We start from the raw sequence: 25,255 nt of genomic DNA, 5'->3' as shown, positions 1-25,255 counted from the left end.
AATCACAAAACATCAAAGACAAAAAAATGACCTCAGCGCAGTGCAAATTGCAATCGACCGCCGTCTAGACCCTCATTGAGTCTTGCCTCGTCGAGAACGTCGCTTCCTTCCGAGACTTCCAACGTTTGAGGAGCAGTGGCTGGGCGACGAAATGCGGTAAAGCGTATAGTTAGAGTACACTGATTGGCTACGCTAAAGATAGATTTGGTCCACTTTGTATACTATTTGTTCCTTGAGGGTCCAGGTCTTTTGACAGGAGGGTTCGTGACGGAACGGCGGAGAAGAGGGCAATGGGTTCAAAGGCTGGCAGGATGGCCATCGAGGTGAGGACTTTCGGCCGCCAGCTCAGCGCGGCAGTACTTCACCACTCTCGAGCCGTCTTCCGTTATCCACCACATCACAACTTCAATTTAATCCAAGGGATTCAGTCTTGGAAGGTTGAGAGCTTCCAGGAGCGAAGGGTGCTGCCTGGGCCTTAGAGCCCGTCGCAGCGAAGTCGAGTCGGGACGTTCGATTTAAATGGATCTTCGCTGTTCGACCAACCAAGTTTCCGAGCAGGAAGCTTAAGCCGTGGCTTCCGACCGAGCTTCAAAGAGTCACTGGCACTTCTGAGTTGTCGGGGCCTCGATGTGGAACACGCCAGCACGGAAAACCGTTGTCGCACGGACGACAAATATGAGAGGTCAATTCTCTCCCTCAAGTCGTTGAAGGAGCATCAGATTGATATGAGACTCCGGAGGGCACCTTTGTTGGCAGACGAGAACAGCGTGAAAAGAGACAAGTACTGTGATGATCGACCCGTCAGGCTTGACCTGCATTGGCCGTCATCTTCCTCATTTCCACTCCCAGGAGTGGATGACAGGTCCAATGCTCACTCCCACGGAACTTGGGAGATGCAAAGATTGATAAAATTGTGACAAACGTGTCAAAGTCCGAATATTCTTAAATCTGGCTCGCAATCCGCGTGTAAGAAAAATTCATGCCGCTTCGTTTTTGGTGCTGCCATGATTTGCTTTTGGGGGCCTCACGCCACGAGGGCCCTTGAGGGACACTGATACGGTGAGCGCGCGCCCAGCAGCCAAAACCCAGCCGGTCGGAAAGGGCCTTGTGCGGGCCGATGTCAGTCAGCGGTCACCGCCAGACCCGCCACGGTCCCTTCCACTCTGTTTCGAGAGGGTGGCCTCGTGCATGTCCAGCCGTCAAGAATGATGGATGTCGGAGGCGTGTGGTTTCGTCCTTGGCAGATAAGAGGTTGTTGCGGTTGCCCTTGACACTTGCAAGAGTGGGATGTTTCTTCAAGACTCAGCCGTCTAGCGCGGATTTGCCGGGCGCCGTTGAATTCTTGGACAATTTCCTCCTCAAGGAAGCGGAAGAGCCATCCAAATGCCCAACTTTCAGTCTTCCTTGATGATCTGATTGCCCGTCAATGGTGGAAGATGACACCAACCACAAACCACACCACGCTTGATACGACAAGAATGACAGCATCCTGGAGGAAAAAGTCATGATCGCCCGGGCCTGACAGTGCATTTCCAGTTCGAGATGTTGATCAGCCCGACAAGTCGTCAAGAAGTCTCGGGTCGCACATTCAGAGGCGCAGTTCCCGACCAGAGTGGAACTTAATTTTTCAGAGCCGGGCAACAGAAACCTTGGAAGATGGGATCCACTGCTGTGATGGCGAGATCAGTTTCAATGGGGAAGATGCTCCAGAAAATAATGCCCCAGGGTCCAGGCAGTCTCCTGGAAAGCCCACGTTCCCTCTTTGCTCTCACAGCATTCAATGATGAAGCCAACACGAGTCATTGTCCAAGGTGGAGAAACGAGAACAGACGAGTCCACCGTCGGCGGGCGCGCAGCAAGCTTGAACAGCCTGAAACGCACTAACCCAGGCTCCTCCCACCGACAGTCTCCAATAAGACCTCATCTCCGACGCTTCCCCTGTTCTCCTCCACTCAAGAGACCTGGACCCATTCATATTAGCCTGAAACGCCAATCGATGTGACCTCGGATGCAACGATTGATGAAGAGGAAAATAGGGTTGATCTCGCGGCATTCGAAGAATGTTCGACCACTCCAAACCGCCAGAGAACTCCATTCCTTTCGTCCTCATCATTGGCTTCCTGGTTCAACTCTTGATTCTCTCAAAACATTTTTCGGGGAGAGTGCGAAGCATGACCTCATATTTCGATGAACCACGCCTCTCTGCCCTCAGGGTGCTCGAACTTGATTCAGAAAATACTTCAACATGGGTTAATTACTGCCAGAGATAAGTTCCATGTCACGTCTCAGATACCCTCGTCCAGAGAGCGAAGACAGTAAAACCCCCAACCTTCCAAAAGAAAAGAGCAGCGCCAAAATCCAGGCCTCCAACACCTCTCGCTTGGACAAGATTGGGCTTGGAGTTGACGCGACTTTCGTCTCACAAACAAGAATGATTCAAGGAGCCAGCCGTGGTTTTGAACACATACGAGTCAGTGATTGCACCGTTCCTTCCTCTGCCGAGAAAAGGTTTCCTTCTTTGGATGGTGCCTTTGCCAATCCGGGGAAGGACCCGAGGAAGATTTTAGTGCGCGAGCGAAGCAGAACCTGCTTTTGCCGGTTCGGGAAGGTAAGAATTGGGATCTCGTCAAGAATGTGGCAAGGGATTGGATCATAATTTCGCCGAAAGGCATGGTGGCACCTGGACTGAGTCCAAGGGCCAAAGATGGCGCTCTCATGAGCTACAGCCCACCGTCCCCTTTGCTTGTGGAATGTGGATGTTGATCAGCAAACGTGGAAAAGCAAAGTTTGACCAAGATTGAGCGGGATTCACACGTGCATTGATACTCCTTCCAGTTGGAGAACGATTGACAGGCAAGCCCAGAGGACAGGACAGGACGGCAAGAGGACAAGAGACCCAAATCCCGTTCCTGCAGGAGCGCCACTCCCTTCCCCACCCCTAAAGACGCGAAGTTCTTTGGCGCGGGGACTTCGTCACCAGCAGACCCGTTTGGCATGAACTTCCAAGACCCGTGGACAGTGGTCCAGACCTAATCCCCGAATGGCATGTTGTTGACTTCTTGACCCGCGGTTCGAGAGCGCAAAGACAAGTGTGGAACCCAGATGTGTGGTCCAACATCCCCACGGCCCCTCATCAAAGCCATTCAACTCTTCTTCGCAACTCGAAAAGGAATAATGCACGACAATCGTCTTTGGAGGAGCAGAAAATTGACCTGGTTCGCGTCGACCCGAAGCATCGATGGCGGAACCTTCCGCCAGAGCCCTTTCGCCCAGTCGAACATCATCACAAATCTGGGTCATTCCCTGATACGAAAATACGGGAACGATCGCTGCAGTGAGACCCCCCTTCACCGGCTGATCGAATTGCCCCTCAGGATGAAGGAACAAACGTCCTCGAAAACCCCGAGCCGAGGCCTTGGCTCCTGACAGTTGACACCATTTTTCAGGTTCTGTTTGCAACATGATCAGCGCGACGGCCGAAACCATGCCCTTGATCAAGCCAATCTTCTGTGCACAATCAATGCGTTGCTTTTTCTTCCTTCAAGGCTCGAAGGCTTCGGGTCCCGCCAAAGAACTTTGATGTGCACTTGATCTTCAGGCATCGAATTGGATTTCGATGGCTCCCAAAACTGCGCAGGGGTGGTAAACTCTATCTCAAAGGAACGGGTCCAGTCGCGCAGACACTCCACTCCAGATCGCAATCCGTGACCAACCTTCAGCCAATCCCGGAATCGAGAGCGATTCTGAGGGTTCATGGACCATAAAGTCGCTTCACACGTTCCAATTGCTTGTCTTTCCTCGTGGGTCAGCTCCAGTGTGTGTGATTATGCACGGGACTCTGCGCAGGGCAGGCGCGCACGTTCATGGATTCAATTCCTCCGAGCAGGATCGACGAGAGTCGAGCCATCTCCAGAATCCAAGATATCCAGTCTGCTTTTGTGAAAGCCAGGCGGTGTGCAAGATGTGGTCAAGGTGTCTTTGCAGCCGAGAACGATGACAATCGTGATGAGGCCCAAGTTCCGCCAGATCCACTCTTTTGACGATGTTCTTTGTCCTCAGCAAGGTCCTGCGTTCCTTTGGACAGAAGCGATTCGACGACTCGATGGATCAGTCACAGGTACAGCCAAGCGATATTTCGTCATCTTCATGTGGAATCTGGCAGGAAAGAACCGAGACCTTCCCATAGTCCCAAGGAAGCAGTTGCCTCTCCAGCGGAAGCCCGAAAGCACTTCCTCCTCGAACAAGCCTTCAAGCCCACCGTCGTCAGCTTTCGGCATGAGCGACGGTTCGCTCTCCCGATCCTCTCAGCTCGAGATGGATCAGCGTCAATCATTGATATCGCATCATATCACATTTACCAGAGCAACAGAGGAAGGATGCCGTCGTATCCTGAACAACCACTATCTCAAAATCACCCTTGGATAGCAATAAAGATAGCGGCGGTCTCAAGATTCCAAACGTAAGGGCCCTATCTCTCCTATCTGCAGGAATCTCGTTATTTCTCACAGCCTTATCACCGATCACCTATCAGCTCGTCTACATGGAGTCCAATATTTCCGCGGTGCACAATCCTCGACAAAATCCACGGAGCAGATCAAAGACAAGAGGCAAGCAAATTCAGAATCTATCAGTAAGATATGCCTCCAAACAAAGTCTTGTCACCAGAGCAAGAAAAAGAAAAACGCCACCTCCAGCAAACAGACGAAAAGCAATCACAAATGAAAGCTCGAACAAGGCCTCAGTGGATGGTATTGAGATCAACCTCCCAGCGGGAGTCAGTCTCTTCCTATCATATAATAAAAAAACATCCAGTAATCTCGTCATAAGCCTTGAGATTGTTTGATGAAGGAAGAGACGAGAACCCGACAACCTCAAAGAATTTTCGTCCAGTAGTCACGTGTTCAAACACACCCAACCAAGCAATCCCACTAATCCCAATTAATCGCGGAACAAAGGTTTATCCATACCCCGAGAAGAGGAACACAATAAAATCCACGATCCACAGCAACATTTTGAATCCTTTTTTTCCCTTTTTCCTTTCTTCGTGCGGCGACGCAACTATTCACCCGTGTTGCCTGGACATCTTCTCTCTCAGTGATGTATTCTCAGGTGTCTGTTGCGTCACAGAAGGACGGAATTGCACGCCGGTTCTTACTTTATTGGTCTTTCTGATTTTTTCTCGAGGATGAGACCATTTGGTTTGGGATCGGACAATCATTTATTTAAGGGCCGTTTGGCTCTTTGATGTGTGGGATTGAAGGGATTTAAATCCTCTTTTTGACGAGTTCGAGTAGACTGTGTAGAGATTTCTGAGATTCTACAATCGTGTGTCTCATTGTTGTCGTAACGTAGTCTAATTGCATGCTCTGCGCCGCTCGACTCGGCTTGCCTCGTCATTTGATATCCATCCATACACACAGCGCGCAGCGCGCAAAGCACTTATTCGCCAGGCTCGTCGCCAATCTTCTCCAGCTTCCCCATCTCCCTCTTCTCCCCTGCCTCTCCGAAAATGCGAATCCTATCTATCCTCGTCTTCTCGCCGTCGCCGTCGCCGTCGACAAAGAAAATATTCAACGAGAAGACACTCTGGAACTTCACGAAGCGCAGGTCAATCTTCGCCGTCCCCGTCTTGGGATCCCAGTCGCCAGACTCGAGCGTCACTGCCTGCACAGGCGGGATATCATCCGCCTCGTCGAAGCCCAGGACATGAGACCGGTTCGTGTAGAGGTGGATGGTCCTCGGCCGCATCGGGATCTCGTCACCATCGCCCTCGGAAGGAGGAAGCGAAGTAATATGCAACGAGTGAACCTTGAGCGTAGACTTGAATGGAATAAACAGCATCAACTGCTCGTCCGTATCACTCTCAACCCAGTCCGCACCTGCATCCTCAGCGGTCTTCCCGTTCCCAAGGACAGACGGCTTCGCAGACCCAAGCAGCGCCCGGGCAACCCCGAACTCGCTATCCACGTTCAGAAGCTCCAGACCCTTGGCATCGTACTCGTCCGTGATATCGGTGTATCCCTTTGGCGCGGGAGCCCCCAGCCACGAACCACCGCCGGCGCCGCCGGATGATGATGCGTCCCCCGCTCCGGCGGGCTCGCTCTTGCCGGCTTCTGTGGCGAGTTTGCGGATGACCTGGTTTAGTTTTGTCGGGTCCGCGCCGCGGATGGTGTTTGTTGGTCGGCCGCGCTCGAAGACGATGAATGTGGGCATTCTAAACGGGGGAATCATCGAGATCTGTTAGCTTTGTGTTTCGGTGTCTCTTAGAAGGAGTAGAAGCCGGTCGGCCCCGGCATGAATAGGTAAGGACGTACGCTGTAACGGCATATGCCTTTGCGATGTCCTGCTGTTTATCGACGTCGATCTTGGTGAAAGTAATCCTGTTTGGGCGGGAGAGCTGCGAGGCGAGCTGGTCGTAGACGGGGGCGATGGCGTGGCATGGCCCGCACCATTCTGCGTGGACTAGATGGTTTCATAAGATGAGATGTCAGTAATCAGTTACAAAGGAATTGTACGCAGGCGTCGAGAAACCTGTCGAGAGAGGGGCGAGGAGAGGGGTGATGAAAAGGCGGGGGAGGTCTCACAGTCTGCCACGACAAAGGTGGAAGAGGATAAAAGACTTTGGAACTGCTCCTTAGACGTGATATGGATCGGAGACGCCATGGTGGCGGGCGGATGTAGGATGTTAGATTCGGACGAAGGAGAGGTGGTTGATGGAATGGAAAATTGTCGATGTCTGTCCGTTGTTGACACCTCCAGCTTCGGAAAGTCGCGATATATGTCATCAGCCCCGCCGCGGTGAAGACTTTGAGGGTCTACGACCACCAAGTTCGTTTTCGTGTATTTCAGAGCTGTTACTTATTTTACGGGTACCTTGGGCTCTTTGCAATTTGGATTTGGGGGACGGTGATTGATCATGTGCCGTGGGTTTGTATTCGGCCAGCGAAGCCAGCATCTATGTATACAATCTGGCGTGTCTACATCGTGTGAACCGAGTATAATCCCAGTCCTTCGAGATCACCAGCAAGAGCGGGAGGACCGGGAATTGGGTCGCTCAGAGAGCATCGCTCTTCAACTTTTGGCTCACTGCCATGAGCGCCGCCAGCGCGCAGCAGCCGGCCACGGTGGAATCCCCCGTGAAGCCTCAAAAAAATATGTCCCCTGTTAGGATGAGGCCGTAACCAGAAGACACGACGCGCGATAACCAAGCGTCCAGTAGGCGCCGTTTCACCCACGCATCCTCGACCTGAGCGAATAGTAAAGAGTGGGTAGCATAAGACAAGATATGCTTCACTCTCTTGGTCAAGTCTTCTCCCCAACATCAAAACCTCCCATATCCCCATCCTCATTATCTTCACGGTCATCCTGCACCGCAAACAACACCTTCATCCACAAACTACATCCCCGACACCCAACCACAATCTCCCCATGTTCCGCCTCCCTATCCAGATCCCGCTCCGAAACAAGAAACCCCCTCTCATCACCGCACCGACACCCGCGATACCAGAAGGCTTCTCTGTCCCCGTCCCCATCACCCTCATCACAGACAAGATCCTCAAGATCAACAGTCTCTAAACCCGTGTGGAAGACTGTCCCCGCTTTCTCGCGCCCCGCGATTCGCGTCCGATCTAACCGCAGCGACCGGTCGTAATCTGCGCGGAGGAGAGGGTCGGATAGGGTCTTGTAGGCGGCTGTGATCTCGTCGACGGTGACGGATTTAGATTTACTTGTTCGTGAGGGGTCGTTGAGGGGAGTGGGTAGAAGGGTCGTGGTCGTAGTCGTAGTCGTCTGCTCTCTTGCGATCGCGTTGGGAGCTTTGTCCGGGTGGTGTTTCAGTAGCGCCTTGTGGTAGGCGACTTTGAGTTGCTGCCTTGAAAGCGCGTTGGGGAAGGGAAGGTTCAGGATCTCGTAGAAGTCGGGGTTCGTTGAGGGTGGTCTGGTCATTTTTCTTGTCGCCGAAGAGATAGGGATTTTTGGGGGGGGCGCGGGGTCCGGAGGGTTGAACTGGTGTTCACGAGTAGTGTTTCTTCTCCATTAGTTTAATCAAAAGGGAGGGTCTTTGGTGTTATAAGCTCCGTGGGGAGTTGTTGGGTGGGTATTGAGGGAGTGAAGTTGTGGATGCCGAATTTCTAACGTTCAAAAAACGTTGGAGATCCGCTGAGGCTTGAGAAGTTACACCGCAACAGCAGATTTTCTAAAAGCTTTGAGGGCCACATTATTTTAATAAGCAATCTACTACGAGACATTAGGCGCTAGGAGTGTAGAAATACTGTTTTTGGAAGACTGGCAGTGGAAATCTTGATTTATTGGCTTGCACCTCTACTGGGAAATGTATCTGGTAGTACACTCTAGCAACATGGATAAAGAAAGAAAGATCAGAACATCTAATATGACGAGTGACGTCGGATATCGAGAAGGCAGCACAAAGAGAGAGAAAAGCCAACAGTGCACCTGGCTGAAGGGAACCCCGGAATTAGACTGATCCCAAGTGTCAGATGTTGGTCAAACATCCTCTACTCAGAGGTCTTGAACACATATCGGTCTTCCGCCTTGCTAGTGAAGGGAACGCCCAACTCAAGGAGCTTGACGTAGACGTCGGCGAACTCCTTGAAGAAGACATCACTGTCCTTGGCGTAGCGGTCGACGTGCTTCTTGAACTCCTTGTCCTTGACGAGCGCAATGTCGGTAGGAAGCATCATCAGAGTCTTGGTTGTCTTATCGGTGAACTGGGTGGGCCCGTTCCACTTCCGCTGCTGCCACTTCTCGTCAACCAACAGCTTGAAGAACTCGTTGGTGAAGACGGTAGGGCTGAAGTCCCAAGGGCCATCGAAGCCGGAGCGGTCGGTGTGGGCGCGGCCTAGGGCGTGGGCACCGCACAGAGCAACCATCTCCTGGTCGTTGAAGCCCATGCGACCGAAGATATCACGAATGTGGCGGTGGTCTTTGGAGGCGTCGGGGAGACGGCCGTCAGGAGTGCAGGCAGAAACGTCCCTGTCCTGACGACCAGGCCTCCAGGGGATGGTAGGACCTCCGAGTTCTTGAATAGCGGCAGAGCCGGCCAAGGTCCAGAGATCGGAGTAGGTGATCCAGGGGAACTGGGCCTTGATGGGTTCGAGGAAGTCCCGCGCGTGCTTGAGACCGGCGTTGGCGCCGTGGTCGGACTCGGGGGCGAATCTCATCGTAGCCCCATTGCTGCCCCCAGTGCCGGTTTCCTTATCATAGGTGCCACTTGCGTGCCAGGCCAATCGGACGAGGACCTAATATAACAGTGACGACGGTCAGACTGCGTGATTCAGGTTAAGGAAGGTAGCATAGAAGACATACCGGTCCATAGCTGCCATCATCGTAGTCAGTCTCGTTAGCGAGGCGCTCGGCAATGGCATTGTACACCTTCTGGTAGTCCTCCTTGGTAGGGACGAAGTTCTTGGAGCCGACGCCAGCATCGCTGCCCTGCAAGTAGAAGTATGCACCAGCACCACCTGCGACGGCGATACCTGCCCACAGGAAGGTGTTGGAGGACTTGCCGGAGTTCGCCTCCGAGGCATAACCACGGCGAGAGGCAGCGCGGAAGCCTTGGGAGGGGAGAGCAAAACGAGAGCTGCGAACAGCGGGTCTGATGGACGAGGAGCGCAAAAACGCGCGGGACGCGGATCTAGCAGCGGACGCCATGGTGAAGGACAAAGGAGCGTAGAGGAGGGAAAGATGGACGATCACCGGTGAGACGAAAGAGTGAAGGGGGAGGATGATGAGAAGGGAAAGGAGAGGATCGGAATTGGAGGAACGACAAGAAGGGAATCAACACTGCTCAGGTTCCAAAGCCAAAGTTCCCCCGTCTGCCGAAAGCCATCGAAAAGGCACTGTGCAGTGTGCACCAATCATCGGGGCCACATTGGTGAGCTCTGGACCCAGATCTGTCGAATTGACTCAGCCGAAGGCAAGACCAAAAGTCTCTCTCCGCATTTCTCTGTTCTCCGCCCAAAGCACAGGGGCGAGCAAGCGTGGCAATACTCAGCCATTCCCGAGCCATGGCTCATCATTTTCGCCTCTGTTCGACGGTGAGGCCATTATTGTTCAAGCAGAAAGTCTTTACTTGTTCTAAGGTTGTTCCCTCGTCGACAGACGGTGTTATTGACAGCCAAAGTGACGGAATGGAACTGTTCAGCTCATTCGCAACTCTGAATTATTAACAGACACGTCCTCTTTGGCCAGCTTGACCGGGTCCTGTTTTCCACGGGAATTTCCGAGGCTTCTCTGCTGTTATCATCTTACTCAGCATCTCAACGTCGAAGCGTGAGTGACATATCGTTTCCAATTCGCGTTTGGCGATGGAGAGGATGACGATGTGTTCCCTACCATACGGAAAACTACGGGACAATGAGATAGAAAGAAAAGAGACACTCCATTGGCTTGGAAGGACCAGCCACGGCCTCCCAAAGTTGCCCTCCGCTTCATGCAAAAGTGCTTGAAGAGATGTCCGTCGTAAAAATAGTCCTGCCGTTCGATAAAGCGAACACCAGGGTGGAGTAGACGCAGCTCTGCTAAAAACTGTTTGGTTTTGATCTTCCACTGAACGAACTAAGAAAAAAGTATGCCTCTATGCCACAGTGAAGGCTAGAAGCGCACTGTGTGGTTGGGAGGGTTGGCCACAAAGTGGCAGCCCCGAAAGATGCGAGGCGTAGGATACTGTGAGTGATTATACTTGTAGTATGGTATGGCGCAAGTGGTGTAACTCAGTCATTAAGAGTGGCACGCCTTTTGAGGGGGAATGGAAAGAAGCGGCTGATGGACAGGCTTGAGGAGTGTTGGAGTGCGACAAGAGAAGCAGCAGAAAAATCACAAAAATGTGGAATGGCACGTGACTCAAAGCTTCGCTTGTTTGGTCATGTGACCTGATCGTAGTGGGTTCGAAGGTATACAGGAGCCAATCTCTCATGGAAATCTTCGGATAATGATAGTTTACGCAATAAACTAGCTCAAGGATATTTATTCCGGTCTTCCTGTTTGGGGGGTTTCCGGTGAAAATAGATCTCTTAGGGCAAGGGGTTGACTGAGGGGTTCAGGGGATATATATTCCGGCGACCGCTGTCAAGTATCGCAAAACCCATCATTCACATGGTAACATTAAGTAAAGGACACAGTCGGGACGAGCGCGGTAATGGTTGTCTACTAGATACCAAAGTTCAAGTCAATTTCGCCCAGATATCTTGGTCTGAGATTGGTTGAAATCGAAAGACAGCGGCCTGGGGCACCAAAATGACTATCACGTGATATACCTTCCCTTTTAAGTGTTCTGCAAAATTTTGCACGCGTCCTTACTCTCTTTCCTCTCTCACACTTTTCATACCTCAGGACGCATAATCAACCTCCAATTCCTGTTTATCCTCTCTAGGTTAATCCCATAGGATGGTAGGTCATATTGGCGAACAAGATTAATGCTTGTCTACCGAGCATTTAAGGCTCCTCTATCGCACTGGGCTTCCGAAGAAGCCTCAGCGCAGTGGTGGATGGAGTCACCTGCTGCTCATACATCCTCTTTTCACATTAAGTCTCTCCAAATGCCAATGCCATGTGATAAAACAAGACCATTGTACTCTTTGGGTCCAAGGTTCGGAGTTTTGGTGGGAAACCGGGCTGTTATGAAGCCTGCTCGACAGCCGCATCCGGCCCTGTCTCCGAACAATCCGTAGCAATTGCGGATTTGTAATGGGCGCTCGGCCGTGCGCGGCGGGGATTGTGCATTTTGCCATGAAATGAGATTCTTCGTCGCTGGCGACTCAAGGCTCTCCTGATCTTTGGGGGTCTAGAATATCTTGCGCCTTGAGCCGTCAACAACTCATTGGAAAAGAGGTTGCCCGACTCGTGCCGCACACGATAGTCGGCTGAAGAGCCTTAGTGTATGGTAGTGGCGAGCTCGAGCCTCGAGCCTTGAAGAAAGTCAAAAAAAGCGTCCTCCGAGTAGATGTAAGCCAGGGTTGGGCGTGACAAGCTGTTCGCAGGAATGCTTCGGCGCTGTTGGATCTTCCCCACCTCCGCAACTCATCCGCCGTCGCCTCTCCTTTTACTGTCCACCACATTCTCATCTTCTCTTCCCTCTCTGTCATCCTTTTCCCTTCTCTGCATTCCCTTATGACTGCACACTCCTTGTAAATATGTGCTCTTTATTTGTTTATTGAATTCTACCCGCTTACCCGTTTTTGAACCTACATTGCTACCGCGGCCTGCTCACGAACTAACAGACCCTGCTTCTCCCTATTTTTACCTGACGGTGTTCTCGGAGACAACGCCGCAAATATGGTCGCTGGTATTAGTAAACGGCAGCAGCAGCGCAATGAGCGTGCGCTGCAGGACCTCATCCGGTCGGTTCCTGGCAATGATCGGTGCGCAGACTGCTCAGCGATGAACCCAGGTGGGTAATTACTTCCTCACACGATCCTAGCTGTGGATGCTGATTACATTTTGCCTCTCTACAGGATGGGCAAGCTGGAATGTACGTATACTGGCCACTTTGGAACTTGAATCTCCCAAAACGCGATAACTGACGTAAGGTGGACGTAGCTGGGCGTGTTCCTCTGCATGCGATGTGCAGCGCTGCACAGGAAGATGGGAACGCATATATCGAAAGTCAAGTCCTTGAGTATGGATAGCTGGTCCGCGGAACAAGTCGATGTGAGTTGTCCGACTCGAATACACGCAGCTGAAATTCAGACGACTGATAGCGTGGGAATGTACTAGGAAATGAAATCTCATGGAAACACGATTGTGAACAAGCTTTATAATCCCAGGAATGTCCAGCCACCTGTGCCTACTGATATCGATGAGGCCGATGCATGCATGGAGCGGTTCATCCGGCAGAAATACCAAACACGGACTTTGGAGGATGGACGACCCAAACCTCCGAGTCGTCAAGATCCTAGCTATACAAGATCACCGGGATCACCGGAAGCTTCGCCGCCACCGCTCCCTCCCAAACCCACACGGCCTTTTGGCTTCGGCCTTCGGTCTGCCTCCTCTGCTACCAACTTGAGCCGTCATTCCGCCGGCAGCCGTGGTCCGGACTCTCCCGTGAGTGAGTCGCAACGCTCATCCTTTGAGTCCAAACTCATGAGACTGAGGGAATTGGGGTTCACGAATGAGCGCAGAAACATTACTGCCCTGAAAGGCTTGGACGGGAACTTGGACAAAACCATTGAGACTTTGGTGAGGGTGGGGGAAGGTAAACAAACCCCACAAGCTAGGACCCCAGCTGCGACAAGCCCTGGGGCTTCCACCAATCCTTTCGATCAACTGGACGCCAAACAGCCGGCGCATCGTTCCCAGCCAAATGGACAGAGCTACAATCCTTTCGATATGCCTGCTCGACAGACCCAGCTGCAACCACAGCCGGCCTCTACCCAGTCACTTGAACAGTCATTCCAGCACCTGCAAGTGGCACAGCCTCTTTTTCCACACTCAACTGGGGGCTATCCGAACAGGCAGGTTTCGTTCCCTCAACCAACCTATACCCAACCTCCGGTGCCTTCATTTCCTGCGGCACAAGCCGGTCTTGTTCCTTCTTCCCAACCTCTCGAGGGTGGAATGAATCCCTTCTCCCAGACGGGAGCTCAGCCGCAGGCTAGCTTTGACACACAACCTCAGAATCCTTACTCTAACCAACAGACGAACCCTTTCTTCAGCCAGCTGTCCACTCAAGCGCCGCAACCATCATTACAGAATCAGACCGCAGCGGTAACAACGGCTCCGGGAGCAGCTTTCCCTCAGCCACTCCGGCATGCAAACACTATGCCACCTATACCGACATCTCCTTTTGGCCAAACCTCCCCTTTTCAACAACCACAGCAACCGCAGCTTGGATTGCAGACAGTTCAACCCGCCCAGAATTCTTCTAACCCCTTCCAGTCTGTGACTGCGCCGAATACCCCTTTGAGCGGCGGATATCCTGGGCAATCTCCGTTTGGATATCCGCCATCTGCCCAAGCTCTTGCGCCTCAGCGCTCGGGCGTAGTTGACAAGAATAGTATTCTTGCTCTGTACAATTTCTCCGCGCCGCCCCCTCCGATTCCAGAACAGCAACAAGCCCAGCCTCCTACAGCACCGGGCGGTGTTCCCGCTGGGGCGCAGGATGCGCAGACCCAGTCAACTATCAACGCTCAGGCTGCTGGGTCACGGAATCCTTTTGGGCTTCCAAGTGCCTCTAGTACACAACAGGCCCCAGCCCAGCCAGCAACCTACGGCGTACCTCTGAACTCCGCCGGCTCAGTAGCAAACACTGCGTTCATGCGAAACCACATGAGCCAGCAGAGTGTGGATATCAATGGGCTCCAAAATGGACGACACAGCCCAGACGCATTTGCCAGCCTCAGCGCACGATTCGGACGATGAAATTCTTTTCGGCCATCTTTTGATTCTTTCCCCATCTTCAGACTTATTATTTTCGGCGACTGTAGGAGTGGCAAAACGATCGGCGCATTCTTGGCGGCGTCCTCTGGGGATCTTGCGTGACGACCACTGAAGAAAACATTGGAAAACTGTCAAGTAACGGCGTAAACTCGCACGGCTGGATATATATATAGTCTACAATCTGACGTATATTGGATAGATATTAGGGGCTTAACTACCGGGTTGCCACCTTCTGAGTATGAGTGATTGAAGCAAATTCGATTTATTCCTGGGCGCATCGATGCAGGCCGTTCTGGGCCTTGGCCTTCTTGCGGCCAAGATCGGAAGAAAAGCCAACCAGATGAAGAATGCGAGCACGTGTCCTGGGCTTTTCCGCAAACATTCGTGACGTTCATGCTTAATGACTTGCGCCTGTGTCGCTCCCCTTTGGAATCTCCGTTCGCGAAGGAGAAACCGTGATGAATGGAATGAGCTGAGCAGCGGTATGGAACAGGACAAGTTCTTGTGCCGGTTTGTCCGAGAACCCTGTCAAGTTGCCCCTCCATCCTTGGCCCTGGGAAGCTCAGTGCTTGGCGGAGTGGGATGTCTTGGCGCCCTCCTCCACTGAAATTTTGGCACCTCCCCAGTCATACCCTGGTTGGCTGACCCCAAAGGCTCGATCTCGTCAGGCAAACGACCGACGCCCTGGGCGCCAAGATGACTCACCTGCTTCGCCAATGGCTGTTCTTGATCGTCTCCATATCTTCCTAAGGTTGCCGATGAAGAGATTTTGATGCGTTCATACCCAGCTGGATGATAGGACTTGGTCTCCTCCCCCGCTGTTTTAAAATGGACGCCCCCCTCGCTACTGGGCTCTTTCTCTTTTCCTTCAGCTGAGCTGATATCTGTTGGATTTCCTCTCGGACGCTCTCAATTAGTCAAGTAACGTCTGAAAGAGCTTATTGTCCGCTCAGCCTGAACTCAATGGCCAACGAAAAGCCGACCGAACCTGGAGGGGCACAACCTGGCCGTGCCCCATTGAGCCAGCCGGCTTATAGCCTTCCCTTCGAAGTGGTCCTTAAGGAACTCGGGACGAACCTCGACGAGGGCTTGACCAAGGATGAGGCTTCTCGTCGCCTTCAGCAATATGGGCCGAACAAGCTCGATGAGGGTGAAGGCGTCTCGATCGTCAAGATCCTCATACGTCAGGTGGCCAATGCAATGATGCTAGTTAAGCGGCCCACTTTCCTTTGTTTTCAATCGTCCTTTTACATAAGAGCTCCCAGAGTCTGATCCAATTCGGCGTTGTAGGTGCTGATTCTGGCCATGGCGGTCAGTTTCGGAATCCAGTCCTGGATCGAGGGAGGCGTGATTGCCGCGGTTATCGTGTTGAACATCGTCGTCGGTTTCTTCCAGGAATACGCAGCTGAAAAGACCATGGAGTCGCTGCATTCTCTGAGCTCTCCCACCGGAACCGTCTCTAGAGGCGGCGAGACCTTTTCTGTTCCGTCCTCTGATATCGTCCCGGGTGATATGGTTGAATTGAGGACTGGGGACACCATTCCTGCGGATATCCGGTGAGTTCTTGATCCACAACTCTTTGGCTTATATACGGTTCTTCTGACACGCTATAGGTTGGTTGAGGCCGTCAATTTTGAAACTGACGAGGCCCTCCTTACGGGCGAATCTCTCCCCGTGCAAAAAGAATGTGATTCTACATTTAAAGAAGGTACTGGCCCCGGGGACCGACTGAACATTGCCTACAGTTCTAGCACTGTCACCCGTGGCCGTGCTAGGGGTGTGGTCGTCTGCACCGGTATGGCTACAGAGATAGGATCCATCGCAGCTGCCCTCCGTGCAACCAACAGCAAACGTCGCCCTGTAAAGCGCGGCCCTGAGGGTGAAACTAAGAAGCGCTGGTACCTCCAGGCATGGGCATTGACAGGAACCGATGCAGTAGGCAGATTCCTTGGAGTTAATGTTGGCACCCCACTGCAACGAAAGCTTTCGAAGCTTGCAATTCTGCTGTTTGGTGTTGCTGTGCTCTTTGCCATCATCGTCATGGGAGCTAATTCGTTCTCTAATAATAACGAAGTCATTTTGTATGCTGTGGGAACTGGTCTTAGCATGATCCCTGCATGTTTGGTTGTTGTCCTCACAATCACCATGGCTGTGGGCACCAAGCGCATGGTTGAGCGGAACGTCATTGTTCGCAAGTTGGATTCGCTCGAGGCGCTTGGAGCGGTGACGAACATCTGTTCTGATAAGACCGGTACCTTGACTCAGGGCAAAATGGTGGTGAAGAAGGCGTGGATACCATCGCGCGGCACTTACTCCGTGGGAAATTCCAATGAACCCTTCAACCCGACTACTGGAGATGTCACTTTCACTCCGGTATCACCCTTGAACTTTGACGATGAAAAGGAGGGCCCTATAGTGGAGAGAGTGGAGGAGCTGGTTAACGGCAACCCTGCACTTGAAGACTTTTTGGACGTCGCATCTATGGCAAACTTGTCGCATGTGTTCAAGTCTGAGGAAGGGGACTGGCGTGCACGGGGTGAGCCAACTGAGATTGCTATCGAAGTATTTGCCTCGCGCTTCAACTGGAACCGGGACCGATGGACCAAGGGCTCGGAAGCAGTGTGGCACCAGAAAGCAGAGTTTCCGTTTGATTCTACTGTGAAAAGGATGTCAGTTATCTTCAGCAAGGCAACTCCAGACGGAGAGCGTAGCATGGTCTTCACCAAGGGAGCCGTCGAGCGAATTGTCGAAGCCTGCACGACCGCTACCTGGGATCAAGAGTCGTCGACTCCTGTTCCGCTGACCAACGATATGCGAGACAAAATCTTCCAGAACATGGAAGAGCTTGCGAAGTTGGGACTACGTGTCTTGGCTTTGGCCCATCGTCCATATCAGGAGCAACCTCGTCTTCTGGAAGGGTCTGATCTCAACCGAGATGAAATCGAAAAGGACCTCTGCTTCTTGGGCCTCATTGGCTTGTATGACCCGCCACGGCCTGAGACTGCGGGATCGATCGCGGCTTGCTACCAAGCCGGTATCACGGTGCACATGGTGACTGGTGATCATCCTGGAACGGCGCGAGCGATTGCTCAACAGGTCGGCATTCTCCCAGCGGATATGTCTACTGTGGGAGCTGACGTGGCGGATGCCATGGTCATGACTGCTGCTCAGTTTGACAGGCTGTCTGATGAGGAAATTGATGATCTTCCAACGTTACCCTTGGTAATTGCTCGGTGTGCGCCTCAAACGAAAGTGCGCATGATCAACGCATTGCACCGCCGTGGGCGATTTGCGGCTATGACTGGTGATGGTGTCAATGACTCCCCATCTCTCAAACACGCTGATGTTGGGATCGCTATGGGCCAGGCAGGGTCGGATGTTGCGAAAGACGCATCGGATATTATCCTTACTGATGATAACTTTGCATCTATCCTGAATGCTGTTGAAGAAGGTCGCCGCATCTTTGACAATATTCAAAAGTTTGTTTTGCATTTACTCGCAGAGAATATCGCCCAGGCATGCACTTTGTTGATTGGATTAGCATTCAAAGACCTGGACGGGCAGTCTGTGTTCCCTCTAGCGCCGGTTGAAATCCTCTGGATTATCATGATCACGTCGGGAATGCCTGATATGGGTCTTGGTATGGAGATCGCGGCACCGGATATCATGGACCGCCCACCTCAGACGAAGCAGGGCATCTTCACATGGGAGATAATCGTCGACATCCTGGTTTATGGCTGCTGGACGGCAGCGCTATGCCTCACGGCGTTTAGCCTGCGCATGTGGGGGTTCGGTGATGGCAACCTAGCCAGGGGCTGCAATCGCGACTACTCGGAGGAGTGCGAACTTGTTTTCCGGGCACGCGCAACGACTTTCGTGTGCCTTACATGGTTCGCGTTGTTCCTGGCCTGGGAGATGGTGAATATGCGTCGGTCGTTCTTCCGCATGCAGCCCAAGTCGAAGAAATACTTCACACAGTGGATGCACGATGTGTGGCGCAACAAGTTCCTCTTCTGGTCTATCATGGCCGGCTGGATCACCATCTTCCCGATCCTATACATTCCCGTGCTGAACCACGTGGTGTTCAAACACACCGGGATTAGCTGGGAATGGGGCATCGTCTTTGTCGAGGCTATCCTGTTCTTCCTTGGCGTAGAAGCTTGGAAGTACGCGAAGAGAGTGTATTATCGCAAGATGGAAAAGAAGCAGCAAATGGTCAGACCGTTGGGTGACCCTAGCAGCCGCACGGAAGATGCCTAACGATTGCTCTCCCTCGTTCGCCGATCACTGGAGCGAGGGAAAATCTTATTCCTGGGACTGGAAACACGAGATACGGGTCAAATCCTATTGGATATGTTCATCACGGTTAACTTTTGGCGGAGATGTCATGGTTGGGTGGCTGAGAGATTGGAAATTGGGATTAGAGATAGGGTAGGCAGTGTAGATAGAGGTAGAGAGAGAGATAAAAGTAGTCGAATGCCATGGTGGATGAAGAGACGCTTCCTCCCAGCAAGGTAGAGGTCCTGAGCAGGTGTCCCTCCGCAATTAACCGATGTACTGAGAACGACTCCAACCATTGCATTCGCATAGGTCGCAAAACACCCGAGCGCCAATCGCTGGATGGTCGGGGATGTCGGAAACGTTGCGGTGCGAGCTCCCCTCTCTGTATGTGCCGACGGCTAATAATTGACCAGTGAACAAGACTTCGGGGCATGAATTATGCGTCAATGGGGTCCATGTCGACGGCAGAACGTCGGAGATCGACAACGGCCAGCCATGCTACCTTGACCCAGGGGTGAGAAAAGACCTCCACACTGCGGGGGACAACTCCTTCTCATCTCCTCTGGGCAACCGGATGGGCGCGGCGACACGGCCGACTGCTGATCCTCTCTTGGCAAACATCACTCTTGGCGTGCCCGCCGGAGGAGGCCCTGTCGCGAGGCTGGCCGTCGGTGCGTCGGTGCATATAAAGGGGAATGGAAGGCCGTGTGGCCGTGTGGCCGTCCACGGCGGTCACAGCGCAGGGCCTCGCAAAAAACCATCAGGCAGCATAGCATGTCTTCTCTCGCGGCCTCGGCCCCGGTCTGGCCGGGTGCACTTCCCGACTGGTCGAATCTCAATGTCCTGCACCGCAACACGCTGGAGCCCCGAGCGCACTTCTACTCGTACCCGGATGAGGACGCGGCCCTCACCTTCGACCGCGAGGAGAGCTTCTTCCACAGCCTGAACGGGACCTGGAAGTTCCACTACGATGCCTCGCCGTACGAGGCTCCCCTCTGGGAGACGGCCAACACTACCGATTGGGACGACATTGTTGTTCCGGGCCCCTGGCAGATGCAGGGGTATGGGCGGCCGCACTATACCAACGTCGACTACCCGTTCCCTGTTACTCCGCCGAACATGTCCTATGTGAACCCGACGGGCTCGTACTGGCGCGAATTCGAAGTCCCCGCGGACTGGGAGGAGGGCCAGCAGATTCGGCTGCGGTACGAAGGCGTCGATAGCGCCTTTCACGTCTGGGTGAACGGCGAGGAGGTCGGCTATAGCCAGGGCAGCCGGAACCCGAGCGAGTTCGATATCACGGACTACCTCTCCGCGGACGGGGCGAATACGCTTGCCACGCGCGTTTACCAGTGGAGCGACGGCACGTACCTGGAGGACCAGGACCAGTGGTGGCTGTCTGGGATTTTCAGGGATGTCTACCTGATCTCGTTCCCGCAGTCTTCGATTTCGGATTTCAGTATCTCCCCTGATGTGGACGATGGCTTTGAGGCTGGCACGCTGAAGGTGAATGTCACTATCCAGGGTGACCATGGGGACCTGAGCATCAGGGTCCTGACTCCTGGCGGCGATGTTCTTGATGAATGGGCCGGGTCTTCGTCTGACCAGTACTCGAAGAGGGTTGAAGGTGAGGACTTCCAGCTCTGGTCGGCTGAAACGCCGAACCTGTATACTGTTCTTATGGAGTTCAATGGCCGCACCATCAGCCAGAAGATCGGGTTCCGACGCGTTGAGATGAGCGGGCCCAACTTCCTCGTGAACGGCCAGCCCATCATCATCTACGGCGTGAACCGTCACGAACACAACTATCTCTCCGGCCGGACTGTCCCCTACGAGGCGATGCGCGAGGACCTCCTGCTGATGAAGCGCTCCAACATCAACGCAATCCGCACAGCGCACCAGCCCCATCACCCGTCGTTCTACGACCTCGCCGACGAGCTCGGCTTCTACTTGATCGCGGAAGCAGACGTCGAGTGTCACGGCTTTGGCAACATCGAAGAGACCGAAGAGGAGGCTGCGCAATGGACGTCCGATAACCCCGAGTGGACCCATGCGTACTTGGACAGGGCGAAGCAGCTCGTGGAGCGGTATAAGAACCACGCGTCAATCATTATCTGGTCTCTGGGAAACGAGTGCTTCTACGGCCAGAACCAGGTCGCCATGGCCAAGTGGATCAAGGAGCGCGACCCGTCCCGGATTATCCACTACGAGCAGGACCGGGAGGCCAAGACGGCAGATATCTACAGCCAGATGTATGCCACCCCTGACCAGATACGGGCGCACTTTGCAGAGCACAAGGATAAGGCTCTTCTCTTGTGCGAGTTTGCGCAGTAAGTACCAGCCTCCTTTTGCATGTCGGGTTTGCTGACAATTGAAGCGCCATCGGCAACGGTCCAGGTGGATTAAAGGAGTATATTGAACTGTTCCGGTCGGAGCCCCTCTCCCAGGGGGGTCTCGTGTGGCAATGGTCGAACCACGGTCTGCTCAAGAAGGAAGGTGACCTTGAATACTTCGCGTACGGGGGCGACTTTGGCGACGAGCCTAATGACGCAGACTTCATCATGGACGGCCTGACGCTCTCAGACCACAGCCCGACGCCCGGTCTGCTGGAGTATGCGAAGATTATCCAGCCGGTCACTGTGAACCTGACGGAAGACGGCAACCAACTGGTCGTAATCAACCACCACGACTTCGTCGATCTGAGCGGACTCAATCCCGTCTGGTACCTTGTTCAGGATGGGGAGACGACCAAGCCTCAGCCGTTAGAGCTCCCTCGCGTTCCTGCCGGAGAGAGCCGCAAGGTGGACCTCCCGCTGGACAAGGGAAGTCTCTCTCAGGAGGCATGGCTCACAGTCGAGTTCCAGCTCAAGGAAGACAAGCCGTGGGCCAAGAAGGGCCACGTCGTGGCGTGGGACCAGCTGCACCTCGCCGGTGCTCCTGCAGCTAAGCGGTCCTCCGCGCCTCGCACGCTCGTCACCCGCCAGGCGGGCCTGGAAGTGAAGCAGAACGGCGCTAACCTGAATGTCACAGCCGGCAGCGCAACCTTCGGCTTCGACCTGCTGCAGGGAAACGTCACCTGGCAAGTCGACGGCGTGAGCCTCTTCCAGCGCGGCCCAGAGCTGTACTTCTACCGCGCCATGACGCAGAACGATGAGGGCTACAACGGCGACATGGCCGAGTGGGAAGACACCAGAGTCGGCATGATGCACACCCAAGTCCGCGACGTAACCTGGGAGACCTCAGACTCCGAGCTTACAGTGCACTTCAGCGTCCGCGTCGCCCCGCTCGTCTTAGAATGGGGCGTCGAAGCAGACCTCATCTACACCGTGACCACCCCCGCGGACGGCGGCGACGCCTCCCTCCGCGTCCACGCAACGGGCGACTTCGTCGGAAAGAACACCCCCTCCGTCGTGCCGCGCATCGGCCTCCTCGCCGTCCTCCCCTCAGACTTCAACCAAGTCTCCTGGTTCGGCCGCGGGCCCGGCGAGAACTACAAGGACTCCAAGCAAGCCTGCCGGATGGGGGAGTACTCCGCCTCCGTCGAGGACCTGTACACACACTACGACTACCCGCAGGAAAACGGCAACCGCGAGGACCTGCGCTGGCTGCGGATTTCCAACGGCGACGTCACGCTGGATGCGCGTCGTGCCGAGAACAATGCCTCCAGCGCCTCGGGCTCAGCCTCGGTCTCGGACAAGTCGGCGTTCAGCTTCACGGCGGGCCGGTACATGCCACATGACCTGAACGACGCGAAGCACCCGCACGAGCTGAATCCGCTGGACATGACGATCCTGAATCTGGACTACGATAACCATGGCCTTGGGTCGGCGAGCATAGGTGATTTGAAGCCGTTTGACCAGTACAAGTGTTGGACGGAGCCGTTTGAGTTTACGTTTGAGCTGAGCCTTGTTTAGTTGCGTTTCGCTTCTGGGCTTGATTAGGGCTAGCGGCGGCAACGTTGAGATAGATTGTGTAACTTATACAATATCTGCAGTGACAAATATGGTATATTAGCTGATGTATTGGAGCAAAACGTCTTATTCTGCATGCTGGAACCACCTAACAAATACCCACCCCCAACATTGCACCTCAAACAATCACAGCCCAACCCTATCTAGCCCTAACTCAACCCCTCGTATCCGACCGGGTCACCACCAGCGCTGAATAAACTTATATTTACACCCCATCAACCGGCTCTGCAATAACATCGGACCCCGCAATAACATCACACTCCTCCTCCGCCATCCCAGGCGTCCGACAAACATAAACCGGTGTTCTGGCATGCGAATTCAAGACAGCCCGCGGGCCTCTCTCCTTGGCGTTCTGACTCTAGAGTACATTTCTGGTTTTGCGTGTTTAATGTACACATGGTGTCATGGTTCTGTCTACTTGCGAATCTTATGGTGGGCTGTTGAGGGATAACTGATATTCTCTTCTAGATACTAATGCACAGCCAATACCAAGACACTTTCTTCTTTACTTCCCTCGCGAGGTATATCTTGGGCTCCGCACTGCCATTATACACGACTCTAACTCTTGTGCGCTTTATAGATCCCCCCATCTAAATAAATAGAGTGATTACCGCTGCAACCCAAGAAGCACCCGCCACTGCTCCTCGGTTGCCCCCGCCCCCGCAAAATCATCAAACGCCGTCGCCGCAACCGGAATAATCCTCTCCCTGATAAACCCACTCCCCTCCCTGGCACAAACCCCCTTATCCTTAAACGCACACTCACTCTCCAAAACCGCCCACCCGCCATACCCATACCTCGCCAGCCGCGTAAATATACCCCCGAAATCAACCGTCCCATCCCCCACCGCCCGGAACCGCCCCGCCCGCGCCGTCCACCCGGCATACCCCCCGTACACGCCCTGCCGCCCATCGGGCACAAACTCGGCGTCCTTCACGTGGAAGATCTTAATCCGCGCGTGGTAGATGTCAATGAAGGAGAGGTAGTCCAGCCCCTGGAGGACGAAGTGGCTGGGGTCGTAGAGGATGCACGCGCGCGGATGGTGGTCCACGACGTCTAGGAAGCGGTCGAAGGAGATGCCGTCGTGTAGGTCCTCGCCTGGATGGAGCTCGAAGCAGAGGTCTACGCCTGCGGCGTCGAAGGCGTCGAGGATCGGGCGCCAGCGGGAGGCGAGCTCGTTGAACGCGGTGTCGATGAGGCCCGTTGGGCGCTGCGGCCAGGGGTAGATGTAGGGCCAGGCGAGGGCGCCGGAGAAGGTGGCGTGGGCGGTTAGGTTGAGGTTTTTGGAGGCTTGGGCGGCTTGGTGCAGGAAGGTTGTGGCCCATTCCTGGCGGCGTTGCGGGTTGTTGTGGACGTGGGGCGGGGCGAATGCGTCGAAGAGGGGGTCGTAGGCCGGGTGGACGGCGATGAGCTGGCCTTGGAGGTGGGAGGAGAGCTCGGTTAGTTCGAGATTGTGTTTGTGGATGGTGGAGAGGAGGGATTCGCAGTATGTGGTGTCTGTTGCTGCGAGGGGGAGGTCGATGAAGCGGGGGTCGATGGGGAGTTGGATGCCCTTGTAGCCGAGGCTGGCGGCCCATTGGCAGATGCCATCGAGAGAGTTGAATGGGGGTTCGTCGGAAGCGTACTGGGCGACGAAGATGGCTGGTCCTTTGATTGTTCGCAGCGAGGTCATCTTGTTGTTGTTGCTGCTGCTGTTTTGTCTGGTGTTGCTGTCTGCTGAGCTTCCCCGCTTGTGATGTCACAAAGTTGCTTGGATTCTCAGTTGACTAATTCGAGGGATAAAAGCAGATGAATAATCTAAGTTGCTATATGAAAGCTGGTAATAGACCTTTATATTAACTATATTAACAATATATAATTAAATAAGTAAAGAAAACTAAAGAAAGGAAATAAAGTAAAGTTAGAAAATAGCAAAGCAAGAATACGAGCTAATCCTTACTTATATGGTCAGGTAATAAATTCATCTGTTACCTATGATGATTTACAGGTTGACACTTCATTAAGTTTCTAACTGATAATCATTAAAAAAAGGAAACTCTGAAGAGAAAAGGCTTATGATGCTGAATTCTCAGAATAAAAAAAAGACTCCTCCACAAATAGTGTTAGACCCCGTGTATAGTAGCACTCCACGACAGCAACATGATGCTTCAAGTAATGTATCCGCGCTGGCTGCTCTGCAGGCATGCTACCAAGCAAGTGCGTGTGATGCATGATATTCCAGCAGTGCCGCTGGTCTTCCTTCATTCTCTAGCTACGCAATACATCACTGAGTTCCACGCATATTCTGCCTTATATTACTTATTTAGCGCACCTTACCCATACTTGCGTCACAAATAGACCATCTCGTCTTGTATTTTATTGGTTTCCAAGCAACTGGATCTCCTGTGCTGTCAATCTTCATTCTTGCCACCAACTTGGTTGTCGAGGGCATTTTCTCATTCCGTGATACTGTTAGTCCCATCAAGCTCTGTTCTGTAGTGCATCCGGGCAACTATCCCAACGTCATGATCAAAAAACCGCACAACCCCTTCATAGCATAGCAAGTCCAATCCACATTCACTTTGGATGTCCCCGGCATTTGCATTGTTACTCAGATCCACAAGTCC

The 25,255-nt window shown here is 53.4% G+C and overlaps 7 protein-coding genes across 7 annotated transcripts; 3 read left to right on the top strand and 4 right to left on the bottom strand.

Moving 5' to 3' along the window:
- Positions 1–2,814: 2,814 nt before the first annotated feature.
- Positions 2,815–3,874, bottom strand: BJX67DRAFT_308789 (uncharacterized protein). Its single transcript, XM_071027109.1, has 2 exons — positions 3,588–3,874; positions 2,815–3,489 (listed from the first exon to the last, which is right to left on the bottom strand). Exons 1-2 carry the CDS (start codon positions 3,753–3,755, stop codon positions 2,974–2,976), a joined length of 684 nt encoding a protein of 227 aa, XP_070889159.1. The 5' UTR covers positions 3,756–3,874; the 3' UTR covers positions 2,815–2,973.
- Positions 3,875–5,047: 1,173 nt separating this feature from the next.
- Positions 5,048–6,805, bottom strand: BJX67DRAFT_346722 (thioredoxin-like protein 1). The gene is made up of 3 exons (XM_071028443.1): positions 6,585–6,805; positions 6,315–6,462; positions 5,048–6,214 (listed from the first exon to the last, which is right to left on the bottom strand). Exons 1-3 carry the CDS (start codon positions 6,661–6,663, stop codon positions 5,440–5,442), a joined length of 1,002 nt encoding a protein of 333 aa, XP_070889158.1. The 5' UTR covers positions 6,664–6,805; the 3' UTR covers positions 5,048–5,439.
- Positions 6,806–8,432: 1,627 nt separating this feature from the next.
- BJX67DRAFT_308706 (peroxidase) lies at positions 8,433–9,772 on the bottom strand. Its single transcript, XM_071027105.1, has 2 exons — positions 9,325–9,772; positions 8,433–9,257 (listed from the first exon to the last, which is right to left on the bottom strand). The coding sequence occupies exons 1-2, from the start codon at positions 9,667–9,669 to the stop codon at positions 8,514–8,516; spliced, it is 1,089 nt and encodes a 362-aa protein (XP_070889157.1). The 5' UTR covers positions 9,670–9,772; the 3' UTR covers positions 8,433–8,513.
- A 2,519-nt stretch (positions 9,773–12,291) lies between these two features.
- Positions 12,292–14,379, top strand: BJX67DRAFT_378707 (putative GTPase activating protein for Arf; the record flags this gene model as incomplete). The annotated part of the gene is made up of 4 exons (XM_071032391.1): positions 12,292–12,406; positions 12,471–12,487; positions 12,556–12,666; positions 12,733–14,379. The coding sequence occupies 4 exons, from the start codon at positions 12,292–12,294 to the stop codon at positions 14,377–14,379; spliced, it is 1,890 nt and encodes a 629-aa protein (XP_070889156.1).
- A 436-nt stretch (positions 14,380–14,815) lies between these two features.
- On the top strand, positions 14,816–18,931 carry BJX67DRAFT_346718 (cation-translocating P-type ATPase). Its single transcript, XM_071028442.1, has 3 exons — positions 14,816–15,606; positions 15,688–15,953; positions 16,011–18,931. Exons 1-3 carry the CDS (start codon positions 15,361–15,363, stop codon positions 18,655–18,657), a joined length of 3,159 nt encoding a protein of 1,052 aa, XP_070889155.1. The 5' UTR covers positions 14,816–15,360; the 3' UTR covers positions 18,658–18,931.
- Positions 18,932–19,452: 521 nt separating this feature from the next.
- BJX67DRAFT_391434 (glycosyl hydrolases family 2, TIM barrel domain-containing protein) lies at positions 19,453–22,592 on the top strand (the record flags this gene model as incomplete). The annotated part of the gene is made up of 2 exons (XM_071034780.1): positions 19,453–21,008; positions 21,056–22,592. 2 exons carry the CDS (start codon positions 19,453–19,455, stop codon positions 22,590–22,592), a joined length of 3,093 nt encoding a protein of 1,030 aa, XP_070889154.1.
- Positions 22,593–23,094: 502 nt separating this feature from the next.
- Positions 23,095–24,367, bottom strand: BJX67DRAFT_391432 (sugar phosphate isomerase/epimerase family protein). The gene has a single exon (XM_071034779.1). The coding sequence runs from the start codon at positions 24,319–24,321 to the stop codon at positions 23,257–23,259; it is 1,065 nt and encodes a 354-aa protein (XP_070889153.1). The 5' UTR covers positions 24,322–24,367; the 3' UTR covers positions 23,095–23,256.
- Between the last annotated feature and the right edge of the window lie 888 nt (positions 24,368–25,255).

The sequence above is a fragment of the Aspergillus lucknowensis genome (genome assembly GCF_044049455.1).
Source record: "Aspergillus lucknowensis strain CBS 449.75 chromosome Unknown BJX67scaffold_7, whole genome shotgun sequence".
Lineage (NCBI taxonomy): Eukaryota > Fungi > Ascomycota > Eurotiomycetes > Eurotiales > Aspergillaceae > Aspergillus > Aspergillus lucknowensis.
Note: the sequence above shows the minus strand (reverse complement) of the source record. Positions and strands in the feature narration are given on the sequence as shown.

Coding starts and splice junctions, on each gene's coding strand:
- BJX67DRAFT_308789 (XM_071027109.1), bottom strand. CDS start 3,755: ATGAACCCTCAGAATCGCTCTCGATTCCGGGATTGGCTGAAGGTTGGT. Junction 3,490..3,587: donor ATTCGATGCCTGAAGATCAA/GTGCACATCAAA, acceptor GGCTTGATCAAG/GGCATGGTTTCGGCCGTCGC.
- BJX67DRAFT_346722 (XM_071028443.1), bottom strand. CDS start 6,663: ATGGCGTCTCCGATCCATATCACGTCTAAGGAGCAGTTCCAAAGTCTT. Junction 6,463..6,584: donor CACCTTTGTCGTGGCAGACT/GTGAGACCTCCC, acceptor GAAACCATCTAG/TCCACGCAGAATGGTGCGGG. Junction 6,215..6,314: donor AAGGCATATGCCGTTACAGC/GTACGTCCTTAC, acceptor TCCCCCGTTTAG/AATGCCCACATTCATCGTCT.
- BJX67DRAFT_308706 (XM_071027105.1), bottom strand. CDS start 9,669: ATGGCGTCCGCTGCTAGATCCGCGTCCCGCGCGTTTTTGCGCTCCTCG. Junction 9,258..9,324: donor ATGATGGCAGCTATGGACCG/GTATGTCTTCTA, acceptor CTGTTATATTAG/GTCCTCGTCCGATTGGCCTG.
- BJX67DRAFT_346718 (XM_071028442.1), top strand. CDS start 15,361: ATGGCCAACGAAAAGCCGACCGAACCTGGAGGGGCACAACCTGGCCGT. Junction 15,607..15,687: donor TGGCCAATGCAATGATGCTA/GTTAAGCGGCCC, acceptor TCGGCGTTGTAG/GTGCTGATTCTGGCCATGGC. Junction 15,954..16,010: donor ACCATTCCTGCGGATATCCG/GTGAGTTCTTGA, acceptor GACACGCTATAG/GTTGGTTGAGGCCGTCAATT.
- BJX67DRAFT_391432 (XM_071034779.1), bottom strand. CDS start 24,321: ATGACCTCGCTGCGAACAATCAAAGGACCAGCCATCTTCGTCGCCCAG.